We start from the raw sequence: 27082 nt of genomic DNA, 5'->3' as shown, positions 1-27082 counted from the left end.
GTCTCCTACTTCCCTCATCTTTGCTTTGCATTCTTCATAACGCATCCATTTGTTCTCAAATTAAAATAGTGTTTTTTTCATCTCTATCATCTCATTGAGTAAAGCCAACACTCCAAGAAAAAAGTGCAAAGGCAAGAACCATATGGCACGTGGGGCCCACACCAGCCCACGACCCAGCACTTACCCACTGTGTGCAGTTTGGTGATGGACAGCTCAAGCCCCCTTTGTCTCCCACCGGCCCCCACCCCCCACAGAGACCTTCTGCGCCTCTTCCCCACTTCAGCCGCCCCCACAAGCACATGGTGCTGATGCAGGTGGGCTGGGAGGGGGCTCCAGAAAGGGTCCAGGAGAGAAGGCTCTATGCTCAGCACTCCCCACCCTGCAAGGGGCCAACAGCCCCTCTCAGTCCAGTCCCTGACTCTGGAGACTCTGAGGACACAAGGGGCCAAATCCAGGGGCTGAGAACTGGACACCAGGGTGACGGAGGGACCCAAAAGCTTCCTCTGTGTATCTCTCTCTCTCTCTCATTGCACACACAAACACAGAGCAAACAAGGAGGCTCGGAGACAGGAGCAGGCACATAATTATGGGTAAAATGCTTGTAATGTTTTTCTCTCTACCCGGTAGCTTTCAGTTGCTTTAGCAGCTTAGCGAAGCACTCGGCTCCAATTGAATTGCAAATCAGCAGCTCTTGCCCCAGGAAGAGAGGAAGGGAGGCTGCAGGGAGGGAGCAGGGAGTGATTCCAGGAGGAAAGGGAGAAAGGTGGGCTAGGAGAAAGGGCAGAGGAAGGAAACGAGTCAGGAAGCTTGGTCCAGGGCCAGGGCACCGAAACACGGACCGCCTGCTCGCCCCAGGCTCTTTTCCGACCTGCCCCCACCCTCTGTGGGCCCAGCGGCCCGGTGCCCACAGAGGAAATCGGGACACATTTCTGACCAGGATCTTGGGGCGGTGCAGGAGGGCCACGCGGGGCTTCCGCAGGCACCCGAAAGGAAAACATATCTTTCTTGGGAATTGCAATTATTTGAAAACAATGTCAAAACAAAAGTCTTACTTTTTCTCCCTGGAAATATTCATATTTGCATTCTATCTATCTGTCTGTCTCTTACTCTGTCTACCTTTCTATCCGTCTGTCTGTTTCTACAGCGGCCTACATATCTGCTCCTCCCCCTGTCCACCAGCACTTCCTCTCCCGTCTTGTTCAGAATTCCCCGCAGACGAGTGGAATTGATCGAGGAGCTGCCAGCAGTGGTGCTGCTTCAGCACCACAGTCAGCAGCGCTCAGCCGGGTCCTGCCCCGCCCGCACCTTCCTTCCACGCCTCTGCCCTCCTCCTCCGCCTAAGCTATGCACTGCACACGCCCCAGACTTTCAGAAACTACTTCCAGGAAGCCCTGGCCAGGTGCTCAGTCGGTTGGAGCACTGTCCTGACACACCAACGCTGCAGGTTTGATCCTGGTCAGGGCACATGCTGGAATGAACCGATGGGGCATGGATAAGTGGAACATCGAATCAATGTTTCTCTCTCTCCCTCTCTCTCTCTAGAATCAATGAACGTAAAAAAACAAAAACAAAAACAAAGTCTCTTCTCTCTTGGAATAAGGAAGAGGAGAAAGGAGCTGGCCGGGCCTGGCACCTTGTTGCTGGAAGGACACCTCTGGGGCCAACCAGCAGGCACTAACCTTGAAGAGACGGAGGATGTTGGCCACCATGATGGAGACTGAGCTCCCCGAAGCGCCGATGACGCCCACCACGCGCTCCGGCTTGGTGATGATGGGTGGGCCGCCACTGCCACAGCGGACCTCCGTGCCGTCCTTCTCGATGAGCGCCTGCACAAAGGTCAGCGACTGCTCGAGGGCGTGGGTGTCCCGCGAGCAGGTGTCCAGAATGCGGGCGCCCAGCGTGATGTTGGGCAGCAGGTCCGGGTCGTTGTTGATGCGGTCCAGAGCAAAGAGCATGGCCTCCAGCCGGTGGATGCCCTTCTCCTTCTTAAGTTCTCCGCAGGCCTTGCCCTCTGAGCCCCGGCCGTGCACTGGGAACAGGCCTCCCAGGGTGATATCCCCATCTATGCGGATAGAATTCATGTGGGGGTGGCCCTTGGGCTTCCCCAGAGAGGAAGGCACCCAAGGCCCATAAAGGCTGAGGAGAAGGCAGAAGGGCAGGCGGGCCCACCACCAGCCCCAGCCCCTCTTCCCAGGCATCTCGGAGTCCCTAGAGATCCATGGGCGGCAAGCCCACTCCTAGCCCTGGCAGGCCCCTGGCCCCACGGCCTGGGTGGGCATGGGCAGAGCGACCCCCACAGGCCTCTCTGGGGCGGCTTCAGCAGCGGGAGGGCTGAGGGCCGCCAACGGGGCAAACCATGCTGGTGCTCCTCGCAGCGCGGGCAGTGCTCAGTTGCTGGCAGAGGCCATGCCCGCAGATGGCAGGGGGCGGCCACGACGAACAAACAAAGCTGTGATCTTGGTCCCCACGTGCTGCAGGCCTGCTCTTGGTGGGAGACGGTGAGCAGAGGAGCGGGCTCCTAGCTGGGCGTATCTGGGCATCAAAGAGGAAATGGCTCCAGTGCTCCCCTCCTACCAACCTTAGAAGGGAGAGAGAGAGAGAGAGAGAATCAAACAGAAGCCCAAAGAAGACATTAGCTATTCTGATCTCTCATCAGGAGCCTGAGAGGAGACGCTGGAGGTTATCGCCAAAGACTCCACAAATCTCCTCATCTTCATTTCCTCCTGGCTGCTGCTCAATCCAGGTCCAAACGGGAGAGCTTACGGCAGAAACTGGGTCACGTTTGAATATTTCTTAAGGCCTGTACACACTGCCATCAGAAGCCTGGGCATCAGAGGGCACGCTCCTCAGGGGACAGCCTGGACTGACTTGGGAGGAACGGGTGCTTCCTCAACACTCATCCACATGAAGGAGGAGAAACCAGTCCCACTGGGCCCAACCCCGTTTTGGAGAAGAAGAGACTGAGGCCCAGAGCAGGAGAGCATCTTGCCCAAGTCACACGGGAAGTGACCAGGAGAACACCGCCTGGCGCCCAGCTTCCCAGCTCCCAGCTCTGGAACCAGGGACTCCTAGACATCCTGGGGACTCAGCTGGGAAAGCCCCTGGAGAAGGACTCAGGCTGGGAGCCACCCACCCTGCCAGCTGGGGAGAAGCTGGGGCTGTCAGGGGTTCAGGCGAGTGCAAGGGGACCCTCCCATTTCATATTTCCACCCCAGCCGCCCGAGACCTGGGCACAGAGCAAACCCTGGGCTCCGGCTTGCTGCGCTGCGCCGCCCCGCCCTCCCTCCCTCAGCCCATCTCACCCTCAGTTTCTCCACCGCTCCTCTCCCCACACTTCCTCCCTCTGAGAGTGGGGCTCCGGTTACAGCCTGAGCAACCGCACACTATTAGGATCCTCGCATTGTTATTGTTGTGGTGATTAAATATTTATCTGACAGGGGAGAGGAGAGAGCACCAGCTCTTCCTCATCTCACTGCTAATTTGGGCTAATTTCCCCCGGGGGTTCCTGCCCTCCCCCTAGCCTCCCTGCTCGAAGCCAGCAGCCCCCCTCCCCTCAGCTGAGAAGGCCGCAGGGAGAAGGCTGGAAGCTGAGTCAGGGCTGGGCCAGAGGGCTGACCCTAGACGCCCTTCCTCATGGGTTTGTCAAATGAAGACCAGCAAGCCTCCTGCCCATTTCCTGCCTCAGTCTCCCTAGCCACTTAGAGGAAGGGCTTGTGTTTGCATTGGGAGATTTCCCAGGTGTGTGGCCCCTCCATCAAGGCCAAGCCGTGGTCTCAAGAGCCGCCCGTCCCCACCCGTAAGTCCCCCCCAGAGACCCCCACTGCTCCAGCTCTGGGACAGGGCAGGGAGGAGACTCCCACAGCCCGGGAGCCCAGCCTCCGCTCCTGGGCTTCTCTGCCAACTGCCTTCTGGACCCGCACATTCGCTCCCTCATCAAAATGCCCCCTTCCCCATTAGCTCCTCAGAGGCCACGAGCACGCTGGTAATTGTTCTTAGCCCCATTCCGAGGGCGAACCAGTAACCCAGCGGCATCCCAACGTCACACAGCAAGTCAGGGTGGGCCCAGGACTCAGAGCCAGCGCCAGCCACACTGAGAGAGCCCTGGGGACGGCCGCAGGACAGCTTCCTAATACCGCCCTCACCCCTGAAGCCGGAACACAGTGACCTGGGCTGGGGGCCTGCGCTCTGGGGAGGCGTGAGGGCTGTTAAGATGCAGGGGGTGACCACACCTGAATGGAACCGTCACCATCACTCACGCGGCCACAGGAGTTCATCAGGGCTCCTCCCCAGGGGCGGGGGCACTGAGAGGATGTGGGACCTGGGTGCTGAGGCCAATGCCAGGCAATTCGGGAAGAGAGACTGGAGAAGCCTCAGACAGAGGCCACAGACCTGCTACTGCCCTGCAGGGGCCAGGCACACCCTCGAGAGAGGCCTCAGCTTCAAAATCTGGAAAATGGGTGAGTTGGAGTAAAATCCATTCAAAAGGATGCACTGTCCCTGCAGAAGCATTTTCATTTGTCACCTACTCGCCTGCACCCAGGCATTGGTCAGAGACGCCGCGGGGACAGCCTGCACAATGAAATACTATCTTGTCCAAATGCCAAGTGTCCCGAGGACAAATAACAGCAAATGACAACATACTGCAGTGTGCCAGGAACTGTCCTAAATGCTCTGCTTACATTCCTTGGGCGACACTCACCTGCGTATTTGGGGCATTTTCATCCCTATCACCGAGATGAAGACCCCAAGGCACGAACCTCAGCTAATGACTCCAGGCCTGTGCGGGCTTCCCAGGTCCCTGACTACTCCACCATGCTGGGCCTGCCCAGTGCTAACAGCCGAGGAGCTCAGGCCTGCTTTTGCTGAATTTTCTAAGGAGGGATTTGGGGCGTCGTGGCAGTCTGAGTGCAGAGACTGCAGCAGGGCCTTCGGGCTGAGAGGCCCGGACAGCAGCTCCCCGCCGGGCCCTGCCCAGGCTCCCAGCTCCTCCCCGAGGGTTCGAGCTGGCTTCTCCCCGAAGCCTGAGCACCTGCAGGCTGGGCAGTGCACACACACACAGGCACCACAAACACACTGCAGTCACACACACCAACACCACAGTCACACACACCAACACCACAGTCACACACACACACACACACACACACACACACACACACACGGAGAGGACAGAGACCCGTATGGGGAAAGAGGCCTCAGTGAGGCCGCAGGCAAATACACACAGGATTAAAAGCAAGACCGAAGGACGGAGCCCTGCCCGAGCTGGCCAGGCTGCCCACCGCCCCCACCACAGGGACTGGGTCCCACTGCTTCCCTCAGTCCCACCAGCCCTGCCTTTTCGGAGCTTCTCCAGAGAACTGGGCACACCGCGGCCTCTTTCAGCTTCCCCTTCTTCCTTTGATCATGGAGCAGGAACAAGGGAAAAGTAAAAATACCCTGTGAGTGAAAGGACTCACCAAGAGCAGAGGCTGGGGTGGGGGGAGGGGTAGCAGGGGAGGGGTAGCAGGTGCAGGGAGGCTCGGAGCCCTCAGACCACCCCCCTTCCATTCCAAAACAGCCAGGAGGGCTCAAACCTGGACAGTGAGGGGACCCCTCTCCAGGGGAGGTCCCCAGGATGCCTGCAGGTCCAAGCCAGTGCGCCCACCCCGCCCCAGATGGGTCTCTGCTCCCTCATGTTCCCTCTCCCTTCCTCCCTCCCGCTCTGTCCCCTGGCCACATCCACTCCCCGCTCCAGCCCTTGCTAGATTCTTTGGCTCCAGGGGATGACAGAGCTAGACAGGAAGGGACGAGGAGCAGAGGGAAGAGCCCATAATCATCTCCACACAGCAACAGCTCACAGCCAAGGGCATTTGCTGGAACACTCTCTTCAGTAAAAGAGGATGTGAGGGGAGCTGGAGGGGTGGTTGCAGTGCACCCTTGCCCCCCAGCCCCCTCCGCGGTCTGAGGGCCTCCTGCTGCCCGAGGCAGGCTCCCAAACCTGCCCCAGCGACCCTCCCAGCCTGAGTGAGCAGCACGCCATGGCCTTCCCAGGTCCCACCTAAATCCTCCCCTTGGCAACCAGGGCCTGAGCCAGAATGAACCACAAACCATGGAACAACCAAATCCAAAGTTCGCCACTGTGATTTACTAAACTCCAATTTAGCCCTCACAGAGCTGCTTTTTACTCTCCCAAACCTAAGGAAATGAAATTTCCCCAAACTCCAAAATAAAGGGCAGGGGCCGGGGGAAATGAGGCTGTGCTGTAGGCCCAGTGGTGGGGGCCTCGCCGGAACGCCCCTCCCGCCTGCAGCCCTCAGACGGGCTCCCCGGCTCCTGGCTCCTCCACAGGCCAGCCCTGGGGTCTGCGGGGGTCTGCGGGCACAGCCCAGCCCACAGAGGGCCCAGGCCTGCCCCGGCTGCCCCAGGCCCCTGTCCTCTGACCTCCTGGAGCCAAGCCCCCTGGCCTGCTGCCTGCCTCGGCCCCTCCGTGTTCCCATGCCCCCTTCAGCACTTATTTCACGTCTGTCGCCCCTGCTTCTGCGGGGCCCAGTCCAACTCAGGTGCTCGGCAAACCTGGGAGCTGTAAACAGTCGAGTGGAGTCGCTCTGGGGTCTGTTTCAAAGCCTCGTGTTGCATGTTTCCACAGAAGGAGGGGCTGGCAGCTCCAGGCTCCCAAGGGGATGTCAGGGAGAACCTGAGGTCTCCCCCTTCCTTCCTATACCCCTCCCTCACAGGAGCCCATCTGGGTCCCAGACACCAGCCTGCAGCCGCCCCACTGGCCGGGCAGAGGCACAGGTGGCTGCCAGTCTGGACTCAGGGAGCAGGTCGTCAGCAGCCAGGCTCCACCCCAGCTGCCCAGGTTTGATCTCCACCTGGTGACTCCTGGTCCACAGGGAAAGAGGGCTGGCCAGTGAGCACCTCAAATCCTAACAGCACAACCCTCTCCCCACCTGGACCGCAGCTTGAGGGGGTCGGTCCTGCTCACCTTGATACTGCTACGCCCCAGTCTGCACGGTGCCCAGCACCCCCACCGGGTTTGTGGACGTCAGTGAATGGTGCGACATGAGTGAGTGGTTCCTGGGCTCTGCCCACCCTCTGCTCCCGGGTCATCTATTTCTCTGTTAGCAGGGAGAGCAGCCCTGCTCCCAGCCCCTGCCCAGCCCCAGCCATGTTCTAAGAGCAGGAGGAGTACACAGTGGGCGCTGGGCCCCGGTCCCCTTCCCTTCTCCTCCAGGAGCGGCTCCACCTCACCAGCCTGGACCGTGAACCTCCCCAAGTTCTGAAGCTCCAAACCCCCCTGCTCCACCAAAACACAAAGGGCCCAATTCAGAAGCAACCAGTTCCATGATGGGCATGTGGCGGGCACTGAGCAACAGGTAGGAAAGGACAGAAGGGAGGACAAAGGGAGGGAGGGAGGGAGAAATCCTTTAGCTTGATGCTAGCAGAAACTGAGGAGGAGGAAACTTTCAGTCCCTTGCCTGTGCTTCCCTCCCAAAGCCCTCCACCTTCCTCCCTGCAAACTCAGCCCCCTGGAGCGACCCTTCCTCCTCCAGGCCCCCTGCCCTGATTACTCAGGTTCCCAGGACCGCCTCCGTCCACAGCCACCTCCACGCAGCCTCTCTCTGCGTCGTTGTTGGGCACCGATGGGCCTGAGGGCACACTGAGGGCCTGTCTAAACAGCACTGCCCTCTCCCCTGTCCCTGTGCCTGGCCCAAGGCTCAAAACACAGGGAATTCTCAATAAGTAACAAGACAAAGCCGGGTCCCTGCCCAGAGACAGCGTGGCAGCCACCCCCACCAAGGCAGAGCCAAGGGCAGGTCTGCAGCAGCATCCAGGTCCGCGGAGAGGACTCTCACCTTGCACTGAATTCTTACTGCCCTGAAGGCCCTCTGGAGCGGTCAGGCACAGGGTACAGTTCCTTCTGCCACAACCATTCGGTTACTCAATGCGTCACTCAAATATGCGCTGAGCACCTACCATGCGCCAGGCTCTGCTCTGGGCACTGGGGAAACTGCTGGGAGCGAAACAGGTACAAACACCTGCCCCGTGGAGCCAATGTCCTAGTGGGGGTGGCACAGGAGGGACAGTCAACTCATCTACACACAGACACGTGGCACTTCAGGGAACCCAGGGGCTACAAGCAATACACAAAGCTGGTAAGGAGACAGGGAATGACCCAGAGGGGATTTTTCAGGAAAAAAAATTGCCAAGGAAGGTTTCTCTGGGAAGCGGCATTTGAGCAAAGATTAAAGCAGTAAAAGCATGAGCAAGTATCTGGGAGAAAAGCATCCCGAGGAGTGAGAACAGCAAATGCAAAGGCCCTGAGGTAGGCGTATGCTTGGCATTCATTGTTCAAGGAGCAGCAAGGAGGCCAGCATGACTGGAGGGCTGGGGGGCAAGGGGAGGAAAGAGGGGTGGTCAGAGAGGACACCAAGCACAAGATCACCCAGACTTCGAGGCCGTGCTGTGGACAGAAGGGTGAGGGCCCACTGGGGGGCTCTGAGGGACAGCGACGGGTTGACCCTGGCTCATAACAAGAGAAACCTGAGGCTTAAAGGGGAGTCACCTAAGGCCACAGAAGCTCACAGCAGGTGGAAGACAAAGCAAGATCCTCTCCTCGGCCCTTGATCCCACCAGTCCAGCCCAGAAAATGCCCAGCCCTGACCTTCCCCCGCACCCAGAGCCAGGGGACCAGCCAGCAAGCACACACTTGCCCAGCTCCCCTCCAACCACCAGCCCCCCTGCAGCCCCCACGCCTGCCCTTCCCGCCCCAACTCATGCCGCCCCGAGCCGCCACCACCTGCGTGTGTGGTTTTCTGCATGAGACCCAAGCAGGCAAGTGTCTTTGTTTGCAGCTGCTGCCATGGCAGGCTTCCCCCAGTGCCGCTTCTTCCTCTCTTCCTCCTCCCTGTCTCCTCTCTTAGTTCAGAGCCCCCCAAGCCCAGCACTGCCCGGGAAAGCTAGGGCCCAATGGCTTAGCAAGTTGAAACCCAAACTCTACCGTCTTACGCAGCCGTGACCATAACTACAGTTGTGGGTGAGACCTCCATCCCCAGGACGCACAGAGGCTAGGCACAGGGAAGGGGCAGTGACACCGCAGAAGCCATCACCCGCCAGAAACTTAAGATTCAGGTCAAGTCTCCAATTCTTATTTCGATACTCAGATCTAAAAACAACCCTGTGGCTGTGACGGTGTTCTCACTAAAAGCCAACTAGAAAACAGGTCCAGGAGGTAGTACCTGTCCTCCTGAGGAACGACGGGGTGGCTGGGGGGGCAGGGCAGGACGCAAAGCTCCGGGTCCTGATACGGGTGGCCCAGCCTGGGGCGAGCAGCTGACTGAGCTCTCCCGGGACTCAGCCTCACCCGGGAGGCTTGACTCCATAGCCAGCCTGTCGTCGCCATCCATCCCCGAGATGACAGAGGCTGTCGTTGTGGGGTGGCACTTCCCAATCACTGCAGATAATATCCACCTTAATTGAATGGGGTCCAGATAATGTCATTATGCACTACGTTCCCCAATTTATTTAATATACGTGTGTACACATATATCTATCTAAGCCTCACAACTGTCACAAGATTGCTAAATAATGAGATTAATAAAACATTTTGACAGGAGTCATCAGCTTTAATTTAAGGGTGATTTTTACTATCCTGTGGTGCTTGTTTTCCCAAGGAGCCAGGAGAGACGCGGACAGGCTGGGAGAGGCTCTCCCAGGCCTGTGGGCTAGGAGGCGGGCCGCGGGGCTGCGGGGCAGGCTCCATCTTTTCTCAGCCAGTTCTGTTTACCCACCTTCCTTTCAGGAGCAGGCTCAGGCGGTGACACAGGTGGAGGAAACTGAGGCAGAATCCCCCAGAGTGTGAATGGGGTGGGGAGCTGGTGGAGCTTGGACACACAGAGCTACAGGTCTGGGGCGCGCTGCGGGGCCAGAGGGAAGCCAGAGATGGTACTCAGCTACTCGGCGAAAGAAAACCAGGGCTCCCGGGGTGAAGGGAAAGGCAGCTTGCCCTCTGTAAGGGCGAAAGGCAGTGAAATCTCTAAATTAATTTTTGATAGTCCCCTGCTAACTAGGGCAGAGTTGACATGAAAACAAGTCGTCCCTGCTTTTTTGCAGAAGCTGGCACCCAGCTGGGTGAGAGCAACAGAAAGCTGGCATCCCCTGCCCCAGGCCCACTGCCCACCAGGGGAAGGCCCTCAGCCTCCGCCCTTGGGTTGGCCTGGACAACCAGCAGCACCAGCAGCTCCTCTTCCAGCCCAGCGAGCAGGGCAAAGCCCAGGTGCCAGCTCCCCCCACCCCACCTTCTCTGGGCGGCAAAGGTAGCCACCATTCTGCAGAAGGAAGATAAACTTCCAGCCAGTGGGCCCAGCTGCCCAGGCTGCCAGCAGGCCCGCCCAATGGAAAGCTGGGTTCCAGGCCGAGCAGAGGAGGATGGCGGGTAGGGTAGGCAGATGTCTTGAGGTGGGTGATAATTAGGGGCTGCCAGCCCCACATTTGTCTAGGGGAGAGGATGTGTCTGTTGGCTGTAATTACAACCCTCATAAGCCCATGGGTCTTGGTCCCATCTTTTCCTGCCAGCTGTCCCCATACAGTGGGGCAGTTCCAATGTGGCCAAGCATCCTGGAGGCTGAGCTGGGGACCTCTCAGGAGGGGGTGAGGGCTTCAGAGCCCTTCTGGCCTGGGTCCACCCCCTGACCCTTCTGGAGAGCACACCGCTCACTCGCACACTCATTCACAGGCGCCCTCGCCCACTTCTGGCTGCCTGCCTGTCACTGTGCAAGGACTCCCTCCTGGAGACACCACACTGCCAACAGATGAAGCCTAAGGCCTCCCAGATGCAGGGGTGGCGGTGGTAGAGCAGCCTATGCTAGGCCACTGAGGCCAAGAAAGCAGCTGACTCCTGACACGCTCCCACTTCCCCTCCTCTCCCTGTGACATGCCACATGCGCCACCCCCCCAACCACAGCACTTCTAGGGGTTAAGCACTGCCACTTTCCTCTCTGGGTCTCTCTCAAATGCAAAACTCCGTGGGAGGGGTAGCCCTTGAAATGACAAAGACTTCAAGAGGGGATAACTTTTTACTATTTTCATCTCTGAGAGGTGTGAAGGTGCTGACAGGTGAGGGCAAGTTGATGGCTAAAAGGACCAAAGTTGGGAGGAGGTACAGACAGTGGTCACCTGATTCACTAGTGGGCAGGCCTGTCGGCCAGGGCTCAGCCGAGGCTCGGGGGCGCCATCCCCAAAGGTCCCCACCCCACCCCAAGGACTGGACTCTGACTAAGGACCCCAGGAAGTGGTGGCCACGGAGGGGAAAAAGGACTCTGACCCCACTCTGTCCAGTAGCCAGGCCCCCTTCAGGGGCCCTCACCACTGGACCCCAGGGCCTGCCCCGGAAAAGACCATGTGCCCCTGCCCAGTGGGTGACCAGACCCAGGATCCTCAGAGTCCTCAGTGGAAGCTTTCTGCCACTGCAGAAAAAGCTCCTTCGGTCCTCACCTCTTCAAGGAAGTTTTCCTACCACTTAGGCCCTGGGGCCTCTGAGGAGCTGAGCTTGCCACCCAGAGCCTGAGGCAGCCCAACGTCCCCTGTGGATGCAGGGGGAGAGTGGGACAGACCTGGACACATCCTGGGAGAGTGGGGAGATGGGAACTCGGCCATTCTTAGCCTCACGGTGGGAATTCTTCCACCGTGAGGCTAAGTAGCAGGCATGGGAACGGGATGCCCAGCACCGTGACTCTCGGAGCCTGGCCGGCTGCCTGTGCCTACCCTGAGTCCCCACTCTCACTCCAGAATGGAGCAGGGAGGGACTATGATGGAACACACACACACAGACACACTACTCCCTCCCCCTTCACGAAGACCTTTTTGCCAGACTGACAGAGGAGCAGACGGACTAACTGCTCCAACAGGACACGTGGCTTCGAGCACCCCACTAGGCACACCCAGCTCAATACCGCAAAGCGGCTTTCTCCCGCACCAGGGGCAGGGATGCTGACGAAAGAGGAAAGAAGGAGCTGCCTTCAAAAAGAACTGAAAGTCTAAAGGCTGAGGTGTTGCTCGTGGCCTAGGGGCAGGGGGCGCTCGTACCTTTGGGCCTCAGGACTCCTGGCTGCTGCCACTGCCTAGCATTTCAGCACAAACAGCCTCCGACCGCCGGTGCGGAGGCGCCTCTCTTAGTCCCGGCCTCCACCTCCCAGCCCCGCCCCCGCGCTTCCACAGAGCCGGCGCTTTCAGCTCCGGAGTGCCTGGGAAGCCCGACCCCGGAGAGGGCCCCCAACACACATATACACACACGCGCGCGGCCCGGCTGCCACGTAGAGGCTTGAGTTCATCTGGGTCCCGGAGAGGATCGGTCCAGATTGTCCGAGGAGCACCAGACCCTGAAGTCTCGGGGCTGGGGGGAAACCTCGGACCCTAGGGCGCCGTCCCAACCCGGCCGCGGCTGCGAGCAAGCAGGGACCGGGCTCTGGCTTGTGTCGAAGGCGGTGCTGGGGCAGCCACGGGAGCGGGACGCGGTGCGGGAAAAGCAGCCAAGGCGCTCGAGGTCGGCGCTGCCCTCTCGCCGGGAGACGGCGAGGAAGGGATGCAGATAACGCCCTGCGCCCCCACCTGCCCTGCCTCCCCGCAGAGGGGCGCGTTAATGCCGTCGCCCCCACCTGAGAGGCGTGACCCCCCACCCGGTGAAACCTGACATAACCCCGGATACAGAAACACTTTCCCCCAGGCCCACAGAAAAGCCACTGCCCATTTCTTCCTTTGGGGGCATTCAGAAAGCCGGGCCAGCCCCGAGGGGACACCCTCCAGCCCCGAGAACTCCAGTCTGTCGGCCTTCCTCAGGGAGCCCTGAGCGCGGGAGCTCGTCCGAGTCCACCTCCCCAAGCCCCCGGGTCCCCGCCGCAGTCCGCGCCCCCGAGGCCGAAGGGCATGGTCCCCTCTGCCAGATCTCCGAGCGCCACAACTCACCGTGTGCTAGCGAGGTCTGCACAGCGCCGAGGGGTCGGTGCTGCGCCCGCCCCTCCGCCCTGGGGGCGCGGAGAGGCGGCAGCCGGAGGCCGGTTCTCGCGGTGCCCAGAGCCGGGCCGCAGCGAGCAGCGCTGACGCTGCGGACCGAGCCGGGAGCGGAGCCGCCTGGAGTTCTGGACTACGCGGGGAAGAGCTGGCGGCCGCCGGGCTGCAGCCGCCTGCAAGCGCGCGGCGTTCGGCGGCTGCTCCAGCGAGAGCGAGCGAGTTGGGGAGCGTCGGCAAGCCCAGCTCCGGCCGCCGCGGAACTCGGCGTCCGAGCCGGAGGTAGAGGGAGAGGCGGCTCCGGGCTGGGAAGGGAATGGAGCGGGAGCCAACCACTGGCGCAGCCGACCGAGGTGCGGGCACCGCGGCAGGGGCAACCGGAAAAAATGAGAACAAGCGAGAGAGCGCGCTGGAGAGCGAGCAAGAGACTGGGAGAGCAAGGCAGACGCGGAGAGAGGAGGCTGCGGGAGGGGCGGGAGCGCACAGAGCACGAGGGGGCGAGGGGACCGCTGCCGCTCAGCTTGGCGCCCGCGGCCGCACGCGAGAAGGCGCCTGCCCAGCCCGGCAAGTTTGCGCTGCAAGTGCGGGCCGAGCGCTCGGCGTTTCCGCCCGCCTTTTAAAGAGAGAGCACCTGGGAGCCCACCCGGACCCGCACCTCCACCGCCGGAAGCCTGGGGCTCTTGGAGCGCCCTGCCACCTTCCACACCGGCCAGCCGTCTGCTACCCCTCCCGCCGTGCCCCACCGGCGCCCTCTCCTGGAAGCCCCCTTTCTTCCCTCTTTCCACCGTGCGGTTGTCTGCTGATGGACGCCCCCAAACACACACCGCGATGTGGCGGGAACCCCTCCTGATCCCGAAGGTCGGGGTCAGAGAACACAGCCTCTTCACACACACCCTGAGAAGTACAGCAAAACACAGCGAGGAAAAGGGTTGCGCTCCTCCCCACCCCCTTGCGTCAGTAGAACCTCCACCCGCTGGGCTGCTTCTCACATCCGCAGGAGCAGTGGCGTGTGCCCCCCTGTGGCATGTTCATTTGCACACGCCACTGCTCCTGGTTCGAGCATATGACAAGGGGGAAACTGAGGCCCACTGAGACGATTCCACTTGCGCCTGGTCACACAGCCTGGGAGGGGGGAGTGTTTCCACTGAGACCCCCTCCACCCGGGAGCCCCACCAGGTTAAGGGCACTCCCACCTCATGGCCCACAGCTCGTTGGCCTCCTTCTGGCACGGTTTGCAAAGTGTAACAGGTGGCCTGGCCAGCAGACTGGAGCAAACCTGGGAAAGAATTGCTCAGTCAGGGAAAAGCTGGAGCCCTAGTTCTCCTTCCTAGAGGGCTGTGAAAAATCCCAGGAGAGGGCTGGCCTTAGAGGCAGGCAGGGGAGGAAGAGAGGGAGGGACCCATGTGGCCCTCTTAGGATTGCAGGAGCATCACCTCCCAGGCTGCAGAAGCAACTTCAATGAGAGCTGTGATGCGTGACTGTCCATGTCCCAGGCATGGTGCTCAAACGCATGCCAGGGAGCTGGGGAGAGAGAGTGCCTGGCCAGTGGCCTCCCTTCTCATCAGTCCTCCTGGCTGCTCTGCAGAGTGCCAGCCTGTGCTCAGCTGAGCCCAGGCCTGGGAGAGTCAGCACCCCTCACAACCCAACCCCTAATTCCACAGATAACCTCCTTATAAGTCAGGGGAATGTCTGGGAGAGTCTGAGAATAGCAGGGCTGAACCTCCTGGCAGAACCTACTGGTCTGCCCTGGCTCCCTCCATGCCCCTATCCAACAACCCTGCCCCTTCCCAAAGACCCACTCAGATGCCCCCTCCTCCAGAATTCCAGGTTATGGTCAGCCCAAACCACATCGTGTTCACCGTGGTTCATCTAGTGCCTGGCAGCCTGCCCGGCCCATAGTGTGAGCTCAATGAATGTTTGGTGAATGAATAAATGTTGGCAAAGCACAAACTCTCTTTGCTGTCACGTGTAACGGCCCCAAATACATGTCTTATTTACCCAATCAGACTGAAGTCTCTGACGGAAGGGCCTAGATCATGCATTTATTCATGTCTTTTTTTAGGCAATCAGCCCTGACCGAGATCCTGCTCCACTCCCAGCCCTGGGATCGTGCAAATGACTAAACATCACCCTGCCCTTGGGAAGTGCACCACGTGGCCATGAGCACCTCAGCACGGCGCATTTTGGAGGGATGTAAGCCAAGACCACGGAAGTTCCTGCTGTCCAGTGGCTCTGCCCAGCCAAGTGTGCACTGCTCTGGGCTTGCAGGGCAGTCAGGTCACTCCTGGAAAGGCTGTGTCCTTGGGAACTTCCTGCCTGTGTTCAGACCAAACCCCACCTGAGCCTGGGTCCTCCTGCCCAGGGTCCCTCAGTTTCCTATCTGTAGTAAAAGGACCATAATGCTGACCTCAGAGCAGGGCTGCCGGGATGATATGCAGAAAGCCACCCAGTGGAGGGGGTACTGGGAGGCTCAAATCCAGCCTTCCTTGGGCTTGCCAAGCGACATTATGTCTTGAGTCTGTTTGCCCAAAAGATCAGTGACCTTTGTCCAATTCATGCAAAGTCACCCCGAGGGCTAGTCATGAAAAGGGAATGAAGTATTGTTTGCACAGTGCCCAGTCCTGTGTCTAGATGCCGTAAGTGGGAGCCACTGCAATTTTACGCAGAATACAGTCGTCAATACCCTTTTGTTGAATGAATGAATAAATGAAACTGGAAATAAATGGGCCACGGTTTGTTGAGAGCCAAAACTAACCAGCCACTCCCCCACCCATTGCCCCGCAGTGTTGCCTTCACCCCGGCCATAATTACCCTGTCCCCCGCCCCCCACCAGCTGTGCTGCAGGAGGCTGGGGCAGGCTATATTTTTCAGGCGTTAAAAAAAGAAACACTGTTGGCTGGCAGATGGCTGAGTTTGTGGACTCGTCCAGTTTGAAGATTCCCAGCCTGAGGTCTAGCCCTTCTGGGCAGCCTCCTGGGCCCGCCCAGGCCTCCAGGCCTCCCATCCCTCGTGGTCAGCCACCTGGCCTTCCCAGTGTGAGCCCCTGCGTGGTCCAGCAGGGGTGCCCTCGTGCTAATTATGGCTGGCTTGACTTACCAGGGAGACAAACACATAGAGTCACACATACAAATATGCACACATACATACATAGATACAAGGAGACACATTCAGACACGCATACACAGAGACACACCCACATGCACACACACAGAAACCCTCAGACATACACAGATGCACAAATAGTCACACATACCTCAAGGACTTTCCGTCGGTGGCCCCTGCCCTGGGGAGTTGGGGTCGTTGGGTGGAAACAAGGGAGCTACAGAGCCACCCCTGTGGGTGAAGAGTGGTCAGAAGTGACCTCAGGGTGTCATGTAGCAAGGGCCTGGGCCTGGGCCAGCTGGTATGAGGGCCTGAGTTCCAAACTGCCCACTTCAGCAAGCTGTCCCCTGCTTCAGAGCTGTGCTCTGACTGAGAAGGGGCACACAGGGCTGCAAGCAGGCAGCCAAGTCCTCAGTGCTAAGTGCTAAGTCCCAGTGCTAAGACTGTGTGACCTGGGGGAGAACCTCAGCCTCTCTGTGCCTTGGTTTCCCATAGGAGAGATGGGGAGCTGAGCAGAGGTCTCTCTAAGGACCCGAGATTAGGGGCTGGGTCTCATCCTGCCACCTTTGCAGGAGGCTGACTAGATTGACACTGGTGGGGTGAGCAGGGTGCTCAATTGAAACACCAGTTTTGTGTGCACAGACTTACCCAGAGGAAAGAAAGCAGCTGTTGGGGGAAAGAGGACCTGAGGGGAGAAGGGAAAGAGGCAGGCAGTGCTAGAGAAAATAATAATACAAAGTTCTGCACTTCTGCTTCATACCTTTGTGCCCTGGAAGTTCTTCCTGAGGTCTGCCCCCACTCCCTCCTGCTGCAGCAGAGTCTTTCTTCCTGTTCTTATTCTGCCTCCCTGGTGAGGGGAAACAACGTGTCCGCCCCTCCCCGCCCACTGTGTTGGCAACACAAACCCACCAAACTGCTCCTGTGACTTCTCTACTTCAAAAGAATCCTAAGAAAATAATCAAGTCTGTTGCTTCTTTTAAAGGTTTAACTACAGTGTATTTGTGCTGAAGGGTCTTTTTATTTGGAAACTGGAAGGATAGTCATCTTGTAGAAACTCATTTACTGGATGCTCTACACACAGCCACAGCCAGATGCTTCTGATCACAGTCCTGGAATCCTGGACTGCAGCTGGCTAGCTGAGCAACAGTACACCAAGTGGGATGGAAACGTTCTTCCCGACTGTGGGTGGTCTCAGCCTGTGCAGATACATGAGGACTGAGGTCACATTGTTACCGGACAGGGACCTGGCCCCGAGTGGGTCTGCCTAGGGCCAGCTGGTAGTGTGTGGGTTCTTGACTTTGTGTAGGGAAGATTTCACAGCATGAATCCGGGTGATGTGAGAGTAACATTTATTAAAGCTGGGGCCGTGAGACAAGGAAGGACTTAGCGTAGAAGATGCAATAGGACAGCCTAGGCAGGGACACTTTAGTTCACTGGGAAGTCAGAAAAAAAGGGGGCCTTGGAGACAGGACTGGGGGTTAATGCATAACAAGCTGATGCTGCCCATTGCTCCCCTGGTTGCAAGTCTCATAGGGTCCCTTAGAGTCTAGGAGATGCCTGCCTATGAGAGAAGAGGGGAGGGGGGAAGGTGTGGTTGTGCTCCCCAGAGGGAGAGCATGCGGGCGCTGGGTCCTTTGTCTTGCGGGTTTTATCTCTCTCCTGCAGGCAGGAATCTTAGGGGAGGTCTCAGGGGAGGGTTGCAGCAGAATGTTCATCAGTTCTCCCGGTGTGCCCCTTCAGGGGGGTCATCATTCATTGCAGCTGGTCCTGGTGCCGCCCACCTGGTTTTGCAGCTTCTCTGGGCCTGGAGCTCAAACACTACTGAGGCCTGGATGTTATCTCCAGGGAGGTGGCCTTCTGTGTCCAGCCATAAATTGGCCAGTTTGTTCAGCTCTGTGTCTCAGTTTGCCTATTCCACTTACCAAGGAATTTTCCTAGCTTCTTACTGTACTGCCTCAACATCACCTTCAGACTGCAGATATTTTTATTCATATAAATGTCCTTTGTAATGATGTGATTTTAAAAATATATATTTTGTTGATTATGCTGTTACAGTTGTCCCATTTTTTCTCCCCTTGATTCCCCTCCATCCTGCACTCCCCCTCCCAGATCATTCCCCCACCTCAGTTCATGTCCATGGGTCACAAATATAAGTTCTTTGGCTTCTCCATTTCCTATGCTATTCTCAACCTCCCCCTGTCTATTTTGTACCTACCATTCGTGCTTCTAATTCCCTGTACCTTTTCCCCTCCCCCTTCCACCTCCCCCGCTGATAACCCTCCCTGTGATCTCTATTTCTGTCAGTCTGTTCCTGTTCTAGTTGTTTGCTTAGTTCATTTTTCTTTTTTTTAGGTTTGGTTGTTCATAGTTGTGAGTTTGCTGTCATTTTACTATTCGTGTTCTTCATCATCTTCTTTTTCTTAGATAAGTCTCTTTAACATTTTATATAATATTTTATATAATAAGGTGATGATGAACTCCTTTAACCTGACCTTACCTGGGAAGCACTTTATCTGCCCTTCCATTCTCCTTGACAGCTTTGCAGGATAGAGTCATCTTGGGTGTAGGTCCTTGCTTTTCATGACTTAGAATACCTCTTTCCAGCCCTTCTTGCCTGCAAGATTTCTTTTGAAAAAGCAGCTAATAGTCTTATGGGAACTTCTTTGTAGGAGACTGTCTCCTTTCTTCTTTCTGCTTTTAAGATTCTCTCCTTATCTTTAATCTTGAGTTACTTAATAATGATGTGCCTTGGTGTATTTCTTCTTGTATCAAATATCTCTGGGACCCACTGAGCTTCCTAGACTTCCTGGAAGTCTATTTCCTTTGCCAGATTAGGGAAGTTCTCCTTCATTATTTGTTCAAATAAGTTTTCCATTTCTTGCTCTTCCTCTTCTCCTTCTGGCACCCCTATGATCCGGATATTGGGACATTTAAAGTTGTCCTGGAGGTTCCTAAGGCTCTCCTTATGTTTTTGAATTCTTGTTTCTTCATTCTGTTCTGGTTGACTGTTTATTTCTTCCTTCTGGTCCAAACTGTTGATTTGAGTCCCGGTTGCCTGCCCATCACTGTTGGTTCCCTGTACATTTTCCTTTATTTCACTTTTCATAGCCTTCACATTTCCCTCTATTTTGCAACCATGCTCAGCCATTTCTGTGAGCATCCTGATTACCAGTGTTTGGAACTGTGCATATGATAGGTTGGCTGTCTCTTCATCACTTAGTTGTATTTTTTCTGGAGTTTTGATTTGTTCTTTCATTAGGGCCATACTTTTTTTGTCTTGGAGCATCTGCTACATAGTGAGGGGAAGAGCCTTATATTCACCAGGGCGGGGCAACCCACATCACTGTGTCGTGGTGCTGCCTGCGGGGAAGGGGTCCAAGAGGGACCAGTGCCACTTGCTCAGCTCTCTGCCTGCTTTCAGTCACCTCCCCCACTACCCACAAGCAAGTTGAGCTCTTCCGGTGCTGATTCCCCAGGTGAGTGGGTTGCTGTATGTTCTAGGGCCCTGTGCATCTCTCTAATGAACTCTCCTGTGTGGCTGGAAGTTTCTTCTGCCACTACAACCCCCACAGGTTTTTTCAGCCAGGGGTTTTGAGGCTTTATTTACCCTCACTGGAACCCTGGTTGGCAAGGTCTATCTTATTCCCCAGTTGTTCCTCCCAGTTTATCTGCACACAAATGTGGGACCACCTAGTCCATCAGCCACCGCCTAACTGGCCTAGGTCCTCCAGCAGCCACAAGTCCTCTCCACCCCAGCTGCCTTTCTCCACCCCTCCTACCGGTCTGGATGAATGTTTCTTTAACTCCTTGGCTGTCAGACTTCCATACAGTTCAATTTTCTGGCAGTTCTGGTTGTTTTTTGTTTTTAAATTTGTTGTTGTCCTTGGCTGTGTGAAGAGGCAAAGTGTATCTACCTGGGCCTCCATCTTGGCCAGAAGTCTACCCCCTATAATGCTGTATTTTGTGGCACTAAGTGCCACTGGTTATTTACAAATGTAAAGCTTTTTGTTTCAAAGCATCTGTAAAATAATCCTATTAGGAGTGGGCAATTGTCTTTGACAGTTCTGAAGTTTAGAAATTGTTGAAATATATCAAAGTGAGCTTGAAGGTGCAGGGGCAAGAACACCTGATAAATGGTCCCCACGTTGGTTTGAGCCAGCACTGCCTCAGCCTGTGTCTGATGGGTTTCAATTTTGGTCTCCCCTAAACCAGGCCATTAGATGGAAATGTCTCTGATGGGGGAGTTTATTTAAACAATAACTGTCCCCTGGCAGGACATTTCCATGATGGAGAGCTTGACAAGAGAGAAGGGAATGGCCCCAGGTTCTCCAGAGAGCCCCAGGTCCTCTGCGGCTGCAGCAGTCGGAGAGGGCTGGGGTCAGAGGCGGGGCATTCCCCTCCGTAAAAACCCTGGAGTAAGTCCTTCCTCCTACAGAAGAAAGAACATCAGCCTCAGAAAAAGCCTTATGAGAGTTTACTTGGGCCAAACAGATGACAATTGCCAGCAAGCAAAATCTCAACAAGCTGAGGAAATGCTCCAGAGAATGGCAGTTTTGCAGCCTATTTTATCAGAATCAAAGGAGCGGCTACATGAAATCCTTCGGTGGTAGAGGAAGGGGTATGAGAAAGCGAAGAGGGGAAATTCCTGGACTTGGATAGAAAGTAAAACCGAGAGACACATGCTCCCTCTCCACTGGTGGGGACAGAAGAGGGCAATGGGCCACACTCACAGCATACAGAGACAGTGTGTGGGGGGGACCGGAGGACACTGAGGGCTCTGTGATCGCCCGAGATCCTGTGACCTGGTGGGCATGTGCACCCTGAGGGGCCTGTAAAAGGTGACTCTAACATTTGAAAGGTGCTAAGAAAAGAATAGGCTCACTTAGGTAAAGATCAACCTTTGTTTAGTCAAGGAAGCTCCGGGGCTAGAACGTGACTGCCGCCTTGATCTGCTCTTAGGAGTTTTGGGGCTCAGCCCACCCCACATGGTGAGTGTGGGTCCCTGAGTATGTAAGGCCCACTGTGCAGGCCTCCCCTGAGCCTGTCAGGTTTAGAAAGTGGCTCCTTTTCATCCATACAACTCTGCCACCCGGATTCACCCCAGCCCCTCTCCTTTGACCCATGGAGACACTGAGTTTCAGGGACATGGGACTCTGAAATTCCCCCAGCCTGGGCTCTGGGACTGGCTGGGACCGGTGAGTGATGCCCCCTCCTGACACCCCAGCAGACGGGGGACCTTGGAGCCTGCTCTTCCCTTAGGCTGGTATGATCTAATCTCCAGGACCTGGAGGTTACCCCTACGCTCCTCCTGTACCCCTGGAACTTTCTCAAGTTTTTGCCTTGAAGTAAGGACTTAGCTAAAGCCACAATCCCTTATTCAAAGTTTCAAAATCCAAAATGCTCTGAAAACCATGTTTGTCCCAACGTTTTCTGCAGACTCATTTAGCAACAAAAGCTGACGTGAAAGGAAGTCACTGCCACTGCCACTACCTAGCTCCCTGCGGGGAGAGGCCCTGCTTCGCTTGTAGAAATGCAACCCAGTGGGTTCGCGATGGGGATGCTTCCCCAGGCCTCCTTCCTGGGTGTGTTGCATGATGTGTGATATTTGCATCATATATTTTTAAATTCCAAAAATTCTAGCCCCAGGGGTCTCTGACAGGGGCTATGCACCCGTAAGCATCCATTTGGACCAAGGGCTCTCCAGGGCACCCAGCACAGCCGCCTCTACACCCTCCTGCTGCCCTGGCAAATGAGAACAGGAGAGAGATTGGACAGAGCAGAAAGAGCAGACTCTGAACACATCTTTGCTAAATCCAAGTGTGCAGAGCCAGATGCAGAAGCCAGACGAGGTATGCAAGAATTTAGGATGGAGGGGCCTTAGCGTGCTGCAGGAGTCCCCACAAAAATCAGGGTGAAGGACAGGTGCCAAAAGGCCAAGCTGCGGTCTCTGGCTCCGCCACCTGCACGGAGATGACGGCTGCCAGGAAGGGGAGGACCTTCACCAAGTGGGTGGGCGGGACTGGAGCTGGGGGTGGGGCACGTGGAGGTAGACTTAAATCCACTTTAGGTCAACTTCAGCTTCTTCTTCTGTCTGCTCTGGAGCTTCCTGGCCTGAAAGATAATGCTTCTTCCCCTTCTATTCCTCAGCCTCAGTTTCCCTGAAGGGCTGAAGAGAGAGGGGATATGGGAAAGGAAAAAAGAGAAGACACCTGGGCTGCCTCAAGCTCAAAGGTGGCCAGGAAGGAAGGGACAGCTGAGGCCTGAAGGTCTGGGCCGCTGAGGAGGTTATCTGTCACTCAGATCCTGGCAAAGGAGTGGGATTTAGAAGATCTGAGAGTCCAGACCTGACTGGTGAGGCTCAGTGGGTTGGAGGTCATCCTGCAAACTGAAGAGTCACGGGTTCGATTCCCAGTCAGGATATATGCCTGGGTTTTCAGCCAGGTCCCTGACTGGGGGTATGTGAGGAGTGAACAATTGATGTTTCTCTTGCACATTGATGATTCTCTCCCTTCCCCTAAAACTAAATAAATAAAATCTTTTTTAAAAATTGGCCCTGGCTGGCGTAGCTCAGTGGATTGAGCACGGGCTGCGAGCCAAGGTGTCGCAGGTTCAATTCCCAGTCAGGGCACATGCCTGGGTTGCAGGCCATGGCCCCCAGCAACCACACATTGATGTTTAAAGAAAAAGAAAAAAAAAAGAATTGCATTTCTCATTTGCCCTGGCTGACGTGGCTCAGTGGATTGAATGCGGGCTGTGAGCCAAGGTGTCGCAGGTTCGATTCCCAGTCAGGGCACATGCCTGGATTGCAGGCCATGACCCCCAGCAACTGCACATCGATGTTTCTCTCTCTCTTTCTCCCTCCCTTCCCTCTCTAAAAATAAATAAATTAAATCTTTAAAAAAAATTGCTGAGAGGCAAGGCTGCACCACCAGACAGGGCATCTCACCCTCCATGGGCAGAGACTGTGCCAAGCACGCAGTAGGTGCCCAATAAATATTTCCTTGTTAAACAAATGAATGACTGACTCCTGCCCCAGAGAGGAAGCAGCTTCCTTCTGCTCCTTCTCTCCCCCTCTCTGCTTTCTTAAGACTAAGAATTTTCCAATCTCTTTGCCACACTGCAATTTAAAACTACTCATCATCCCTCCCTCCCCACCTGTCCAGGGGCTGTCAGCTGTGAGCAAAATGTCATTAGGATGGATGTCACAAGCCAGGATGTCAAAATACAATTAACATTTAAAAGCCCCTCCTGCCCTGCCTTTGGCCTCTTGGCCAGGCTGCAACTTCCTTGGCTAAGTGGCAGGGCTCTGGGGGCCAGGGGAGCAGCGGGTGACACGCACAGGAAGGGACACAGTCCAGCTGGCCGTGAGATGACATCTGTGGAAAGGGAGTGCCCATCTGCAGTGCCTTCCCAGGTCCTCCCCAGCTCCCACAATCCCTTTCACACGCCCACCGCCCTGGGCTCTGGTCTCATCCACAGATCCACAGCCACCTGACCGCAGACGCTGTCCACAGCAGCTCAGGCTGCCGGGCTCGTGTCCCAGCCGCTCCCCTGCATGGAGTCTCAGCGTCCTCTACTGTCCAGGGTGGATCCGGCTGCTGCCTCTCACTCAGAGCTGCATCGGGGATGAAAGGAAAGAATGGGAGGGAGAAACACTTTCCAAGGGTAGGGGTGCTGATGCCTAGAGCTTTAGATTTGGTCCAGTGGCTCTTGTCCTCCCAGGCCCTTGGGGCAGGGCGCAGGCCACACAGCCTGGCTGACTGGCTGATGGCGGGCTGGGAGCCAGGGGACGGGGCTCTTTCAGTCCCCACACACTGCAGCCCCGGTTCTCCGTAGGACCCTCCTGGACAGCATCGGAAGGAAGCCCAGCAGCTGCTCACTCTTAGGGGGACTTAGCTGACAGGACAGAAGGCCGGAAATGACCCCCAGTACCTCCTGCCTGTGGAGCCTCAAGGAACATCGCCTGCTCGTGCTGTCACCAGGACTGAGATGCTGGCAGCTGGGAGACTGTCCTCGCCCTGAAAATATCCGACCTGGCGGTGTCATGGCAGGATATCGAGGCGGGGGTCACAGCGGCCCGCCCTGCCCCCACCTCCTCAGTCATTCCAGAAACCTGAGCGAACAGGGATTCTGCTTGCCTCTGAGGCAGCAGCATTGACGCAAACACCCTTCTCCCTCCACCTGTAACCCACAAAACCTACTCATCACCCAGACCCCCAAAGAGGACAAAGCAGCCCTGGAAAGAAAGCCCACACCCACCAGCTTCTACCCTCGTGGGCTGCATCTTAATGGCATTTGATTGGATCAGATGCGTTTTTAATTCCCTCCTGGGACGTCAGAAGGAAGGTAGAATGAATCTTTAATTCATCAAACTGAAATATTAATAGAACTCCAACCAGCTGGAGTGAGGTATGAGGCCCCCACAACTGAGAGTGGGGGACAAGGAGGAGCAAGGTGGGAGAGTGGCTGGGGGTACAACGGAACCTTGGAACCTCTCGACAGGGCTGGGTGGTAACCGGTTGCCACAGCCATTACCCAGAGAACCCAGAGCTTCCCACCGGCCTGCCCACGCACCCAGCTCCACCCCTCTATCCCCACACCCGGGCCTCCCTCAGTGCTCCCGGCCTCAAGGATCTGCGCCCTGCCTTGAGTGTACACACAAGCACCTGAGGCCCAGAAAGGGGGAGCCACCAAGCCAGGGCTTCACAGCAGCCTTGCTGCAGAGCTGTCTGGCCTCTGTCCCGCCCCAACTCTACACAGTCCCAAGCCCCAGCCCCTATTCCCTGGGCCCCTGACGTCTCAGGCCACAGCTCCCTGGGGGTTGCAGGGCTAATGGGGACACAGAGGCATTGGCTCGGGCCCCCCCAAGTGTCCCCTGCCTTCTGGCAGAGTTCAAATCACAAGGGCTTTTCCCATGTACTGCAGAGGCGGTGGCTGATGGCAGAGCCTCTCCAAGAGCAGGGTGGGACATACAGAGCAGGAGGAACCTTGGGGACACAAAAGTAGAAGCCAGGGCCATGAAAGACCCCATACGTCCCTGGGAGACCAGCACCAGGACTGTGAACTGATGCGGGCTGACCCTGGCCCATACCCCCAGTTAGCGTGCTCTGTGGTGATAGGTTCTTTCTCCAGCTGAGCCTGCAGTCAATGCCAGCAATGGACACTATGGCGGGTCACCTGGTCTGTGCAGCCTCAGTTTCCCATTGATACAGAGGGACCGGTGAGATGTGTGCGTGGATTCTGGTCTTGAGTGGTCAGGTGGTCCCTCCCTACCTCCCCTGCATCCCAGAGCCTCGGACCCCGGACCTTGCATTCTCCCTCTGGCCTCTGTAGCTGAATCACCTCCTCTTCCCACTCAGAAAGACCCTTCCTAGGCTTCAAGGCCTGGCTTAACCATCCCCCTGGTCCAGAATTCGGACGCACCCAGTTCACTGGTCCACAATCTTTCCCACTACCCCTGCCCCAATTTCTTCAGCCCAGTGGGTTTATGGCCTGTAGAGGGCACACGTTAGGTGGGTAGATATTTGGATGGACACACAGACGAATGGTTAAATGGTCCTGACACACCCCCAGAGCTCACAGCTCAGAAAGCACGTGGGAAATGTGGAACCAAAAGAAGAATCAGAAGAGTGGGAATAATGGCCCCACTTCTCCTTCTGAGGCTGCTGCAGAAGGATCAGAAGGGTGTAGGCACTGGCCTGCGCACACCCGTGCCCGACCTCCTCAGGAGGAAGGGTCCATTCAGCCCCGCTCTATCCCCAAAATTCAGGGAGAAGGGCCGTGAGGAGCGTGGGTTCAGGAGAGCCAGGGGCAGGCGCCCTTCCCACCAGCCTGCGTTAGACGCCCCATCACTGGTCAGCAGCGCCGCCGTGTGGCCAAGCATCCTCACCCCACACGCTGGTCCTGCCCGGGGAAGGTCCCGGCGGATCTGAGCGGACCCCGGCCCGCATGGCTTCACGCCTCCTCGCTCCGAGTATCCGAGAGACACTGGAATCGAGAGGGTTGTTTTTCACCTGAGCAGATTCCACGAGGAGGCAGAGGGGGCGGGTGGGTGTGTGTCTATTTCAAGCCCTTTCCCAGCTGGGCCGCCGCCCCCTCAGATGCGTGCGCTGCCGGGTTCACCTGTGCTGACGGCCGGGGGTGGGGAGAACCTCTTCTGATACCCTCCCCCAAACCCAGAGACACCTCCAAGACCACAGTGCCAGGCACAGGCATAGCGTGACAGGCTGCCGTGGGGTCGCCCCTGTCATCCTCACCACAGCCCAGAGAGATACATACGATGGTCCCCATCTTCAGAGGCTCGGAGAGCTATCAGAGAGCTGGGAATGAACCTCTGTGCCACGCTGCGCAAACGAATGCCCCCTGAAGCTGACAGAGGTTCTCAGTAACGTGTATCGCTATTCCTGTAGTACTTTTACTGACAGGATAGCCACATTCTTCCAGGGGCCGGAGGACTGGAGACCGGGGAACAGAGTCGAGAGCAGAGGCCAGCAGGCGCTCCAGGAGAAGCGCCCTTTCAAAATCTGGAAGTGCAAATAGCAAGGGGTGTGTGTGGGTGGAGAGGCGTGTGTTACACACACTGGGGCCCACCGAGCACAAGTGCTCCCATTCACAACTCCACGCTCAGACAAAGGGAGGGCGAGGGCTGCCAGGGCCCTCCTGTTCCAGGCCCTTTGGAGGAGCTAAGTGTGGGGACCACTGCACTGACGCCGGGGCAGTGCCTTCTGTCCCACTTTACAGAGGAAGTGGTGAGTTTGGAGAGGTGAGGCGGCCCGTCCAAGGGCTCTGGGCAAATCTCCATTGCTGTCAGTTCCCCCCTCAAAATATGTCCTAAATCTATGCAACAACATGGGAGAAACTCACAGGCATTTCTGTGAGCAGAAGAAAGCAGGTCCAAGTGTGCACACCATGTGATCCTGTGTGGCTCTGTCCATACGGCGCATAAAAACAGGTCACAGTAACCTATAGCGAGAGAAGTCAGCACACTGATTCCTCTTGA

General features: G+C 56.8%; 1 protein-coding gene across 2 annotated transcripts in view; it reads right to left on the bottom strand.

The window, feature by feature from the left end:
- Positions 1–13837, bottom strand: part of GRM4 (glutamate metabotropic receptor 4) — a 109528-nt gene extending 95691 nt beyond the window's left edge. The window contains exons 1-2 of one of the 2 annotated variants that reach the window (XM_045835167.1): positions 13806–13837; positions 1680–2578 (exon numbers count right to left, since the gene is read on the bottom strand). In XM_045835167.1, the coding sequence (XP_045691123.1) occupies positions 1680–2198 (519 nt within the window). In that variant the 5' untranslated portion in view covers positions 2199–2578; positions 13806–13837. Of the gene's footprint in view, positions 1–1679; positions 2579–7835; positions 7900–13805 lie in introns of those variants that run through there. The other variant, XM_045835175.1, reaches the window with a different exon arrangement.
- Between the last annotated feature and the right edge of the window lie 13245 nt (positions 13838–27082).

Source organism: Phyllostomus hastatus, unplaced genomic scaffold, assembly GCF_019186645.2.
Source record: "Phyllostomus hastatus isolate PE091 unplaced genomic scaffold, TTU_PhHast_1.1 phas_contig_1048, whole genome shotgun sequence".
NCBI lineage: Eukaryota > Metazoa > Chordata > Mammalia > Chiroptera > Phyllostomidae > Phyllostomus > Phyllostomus hastatus.
This window is presented reverse-complemented; position numbering and strand designations above follow the sequence as displayed.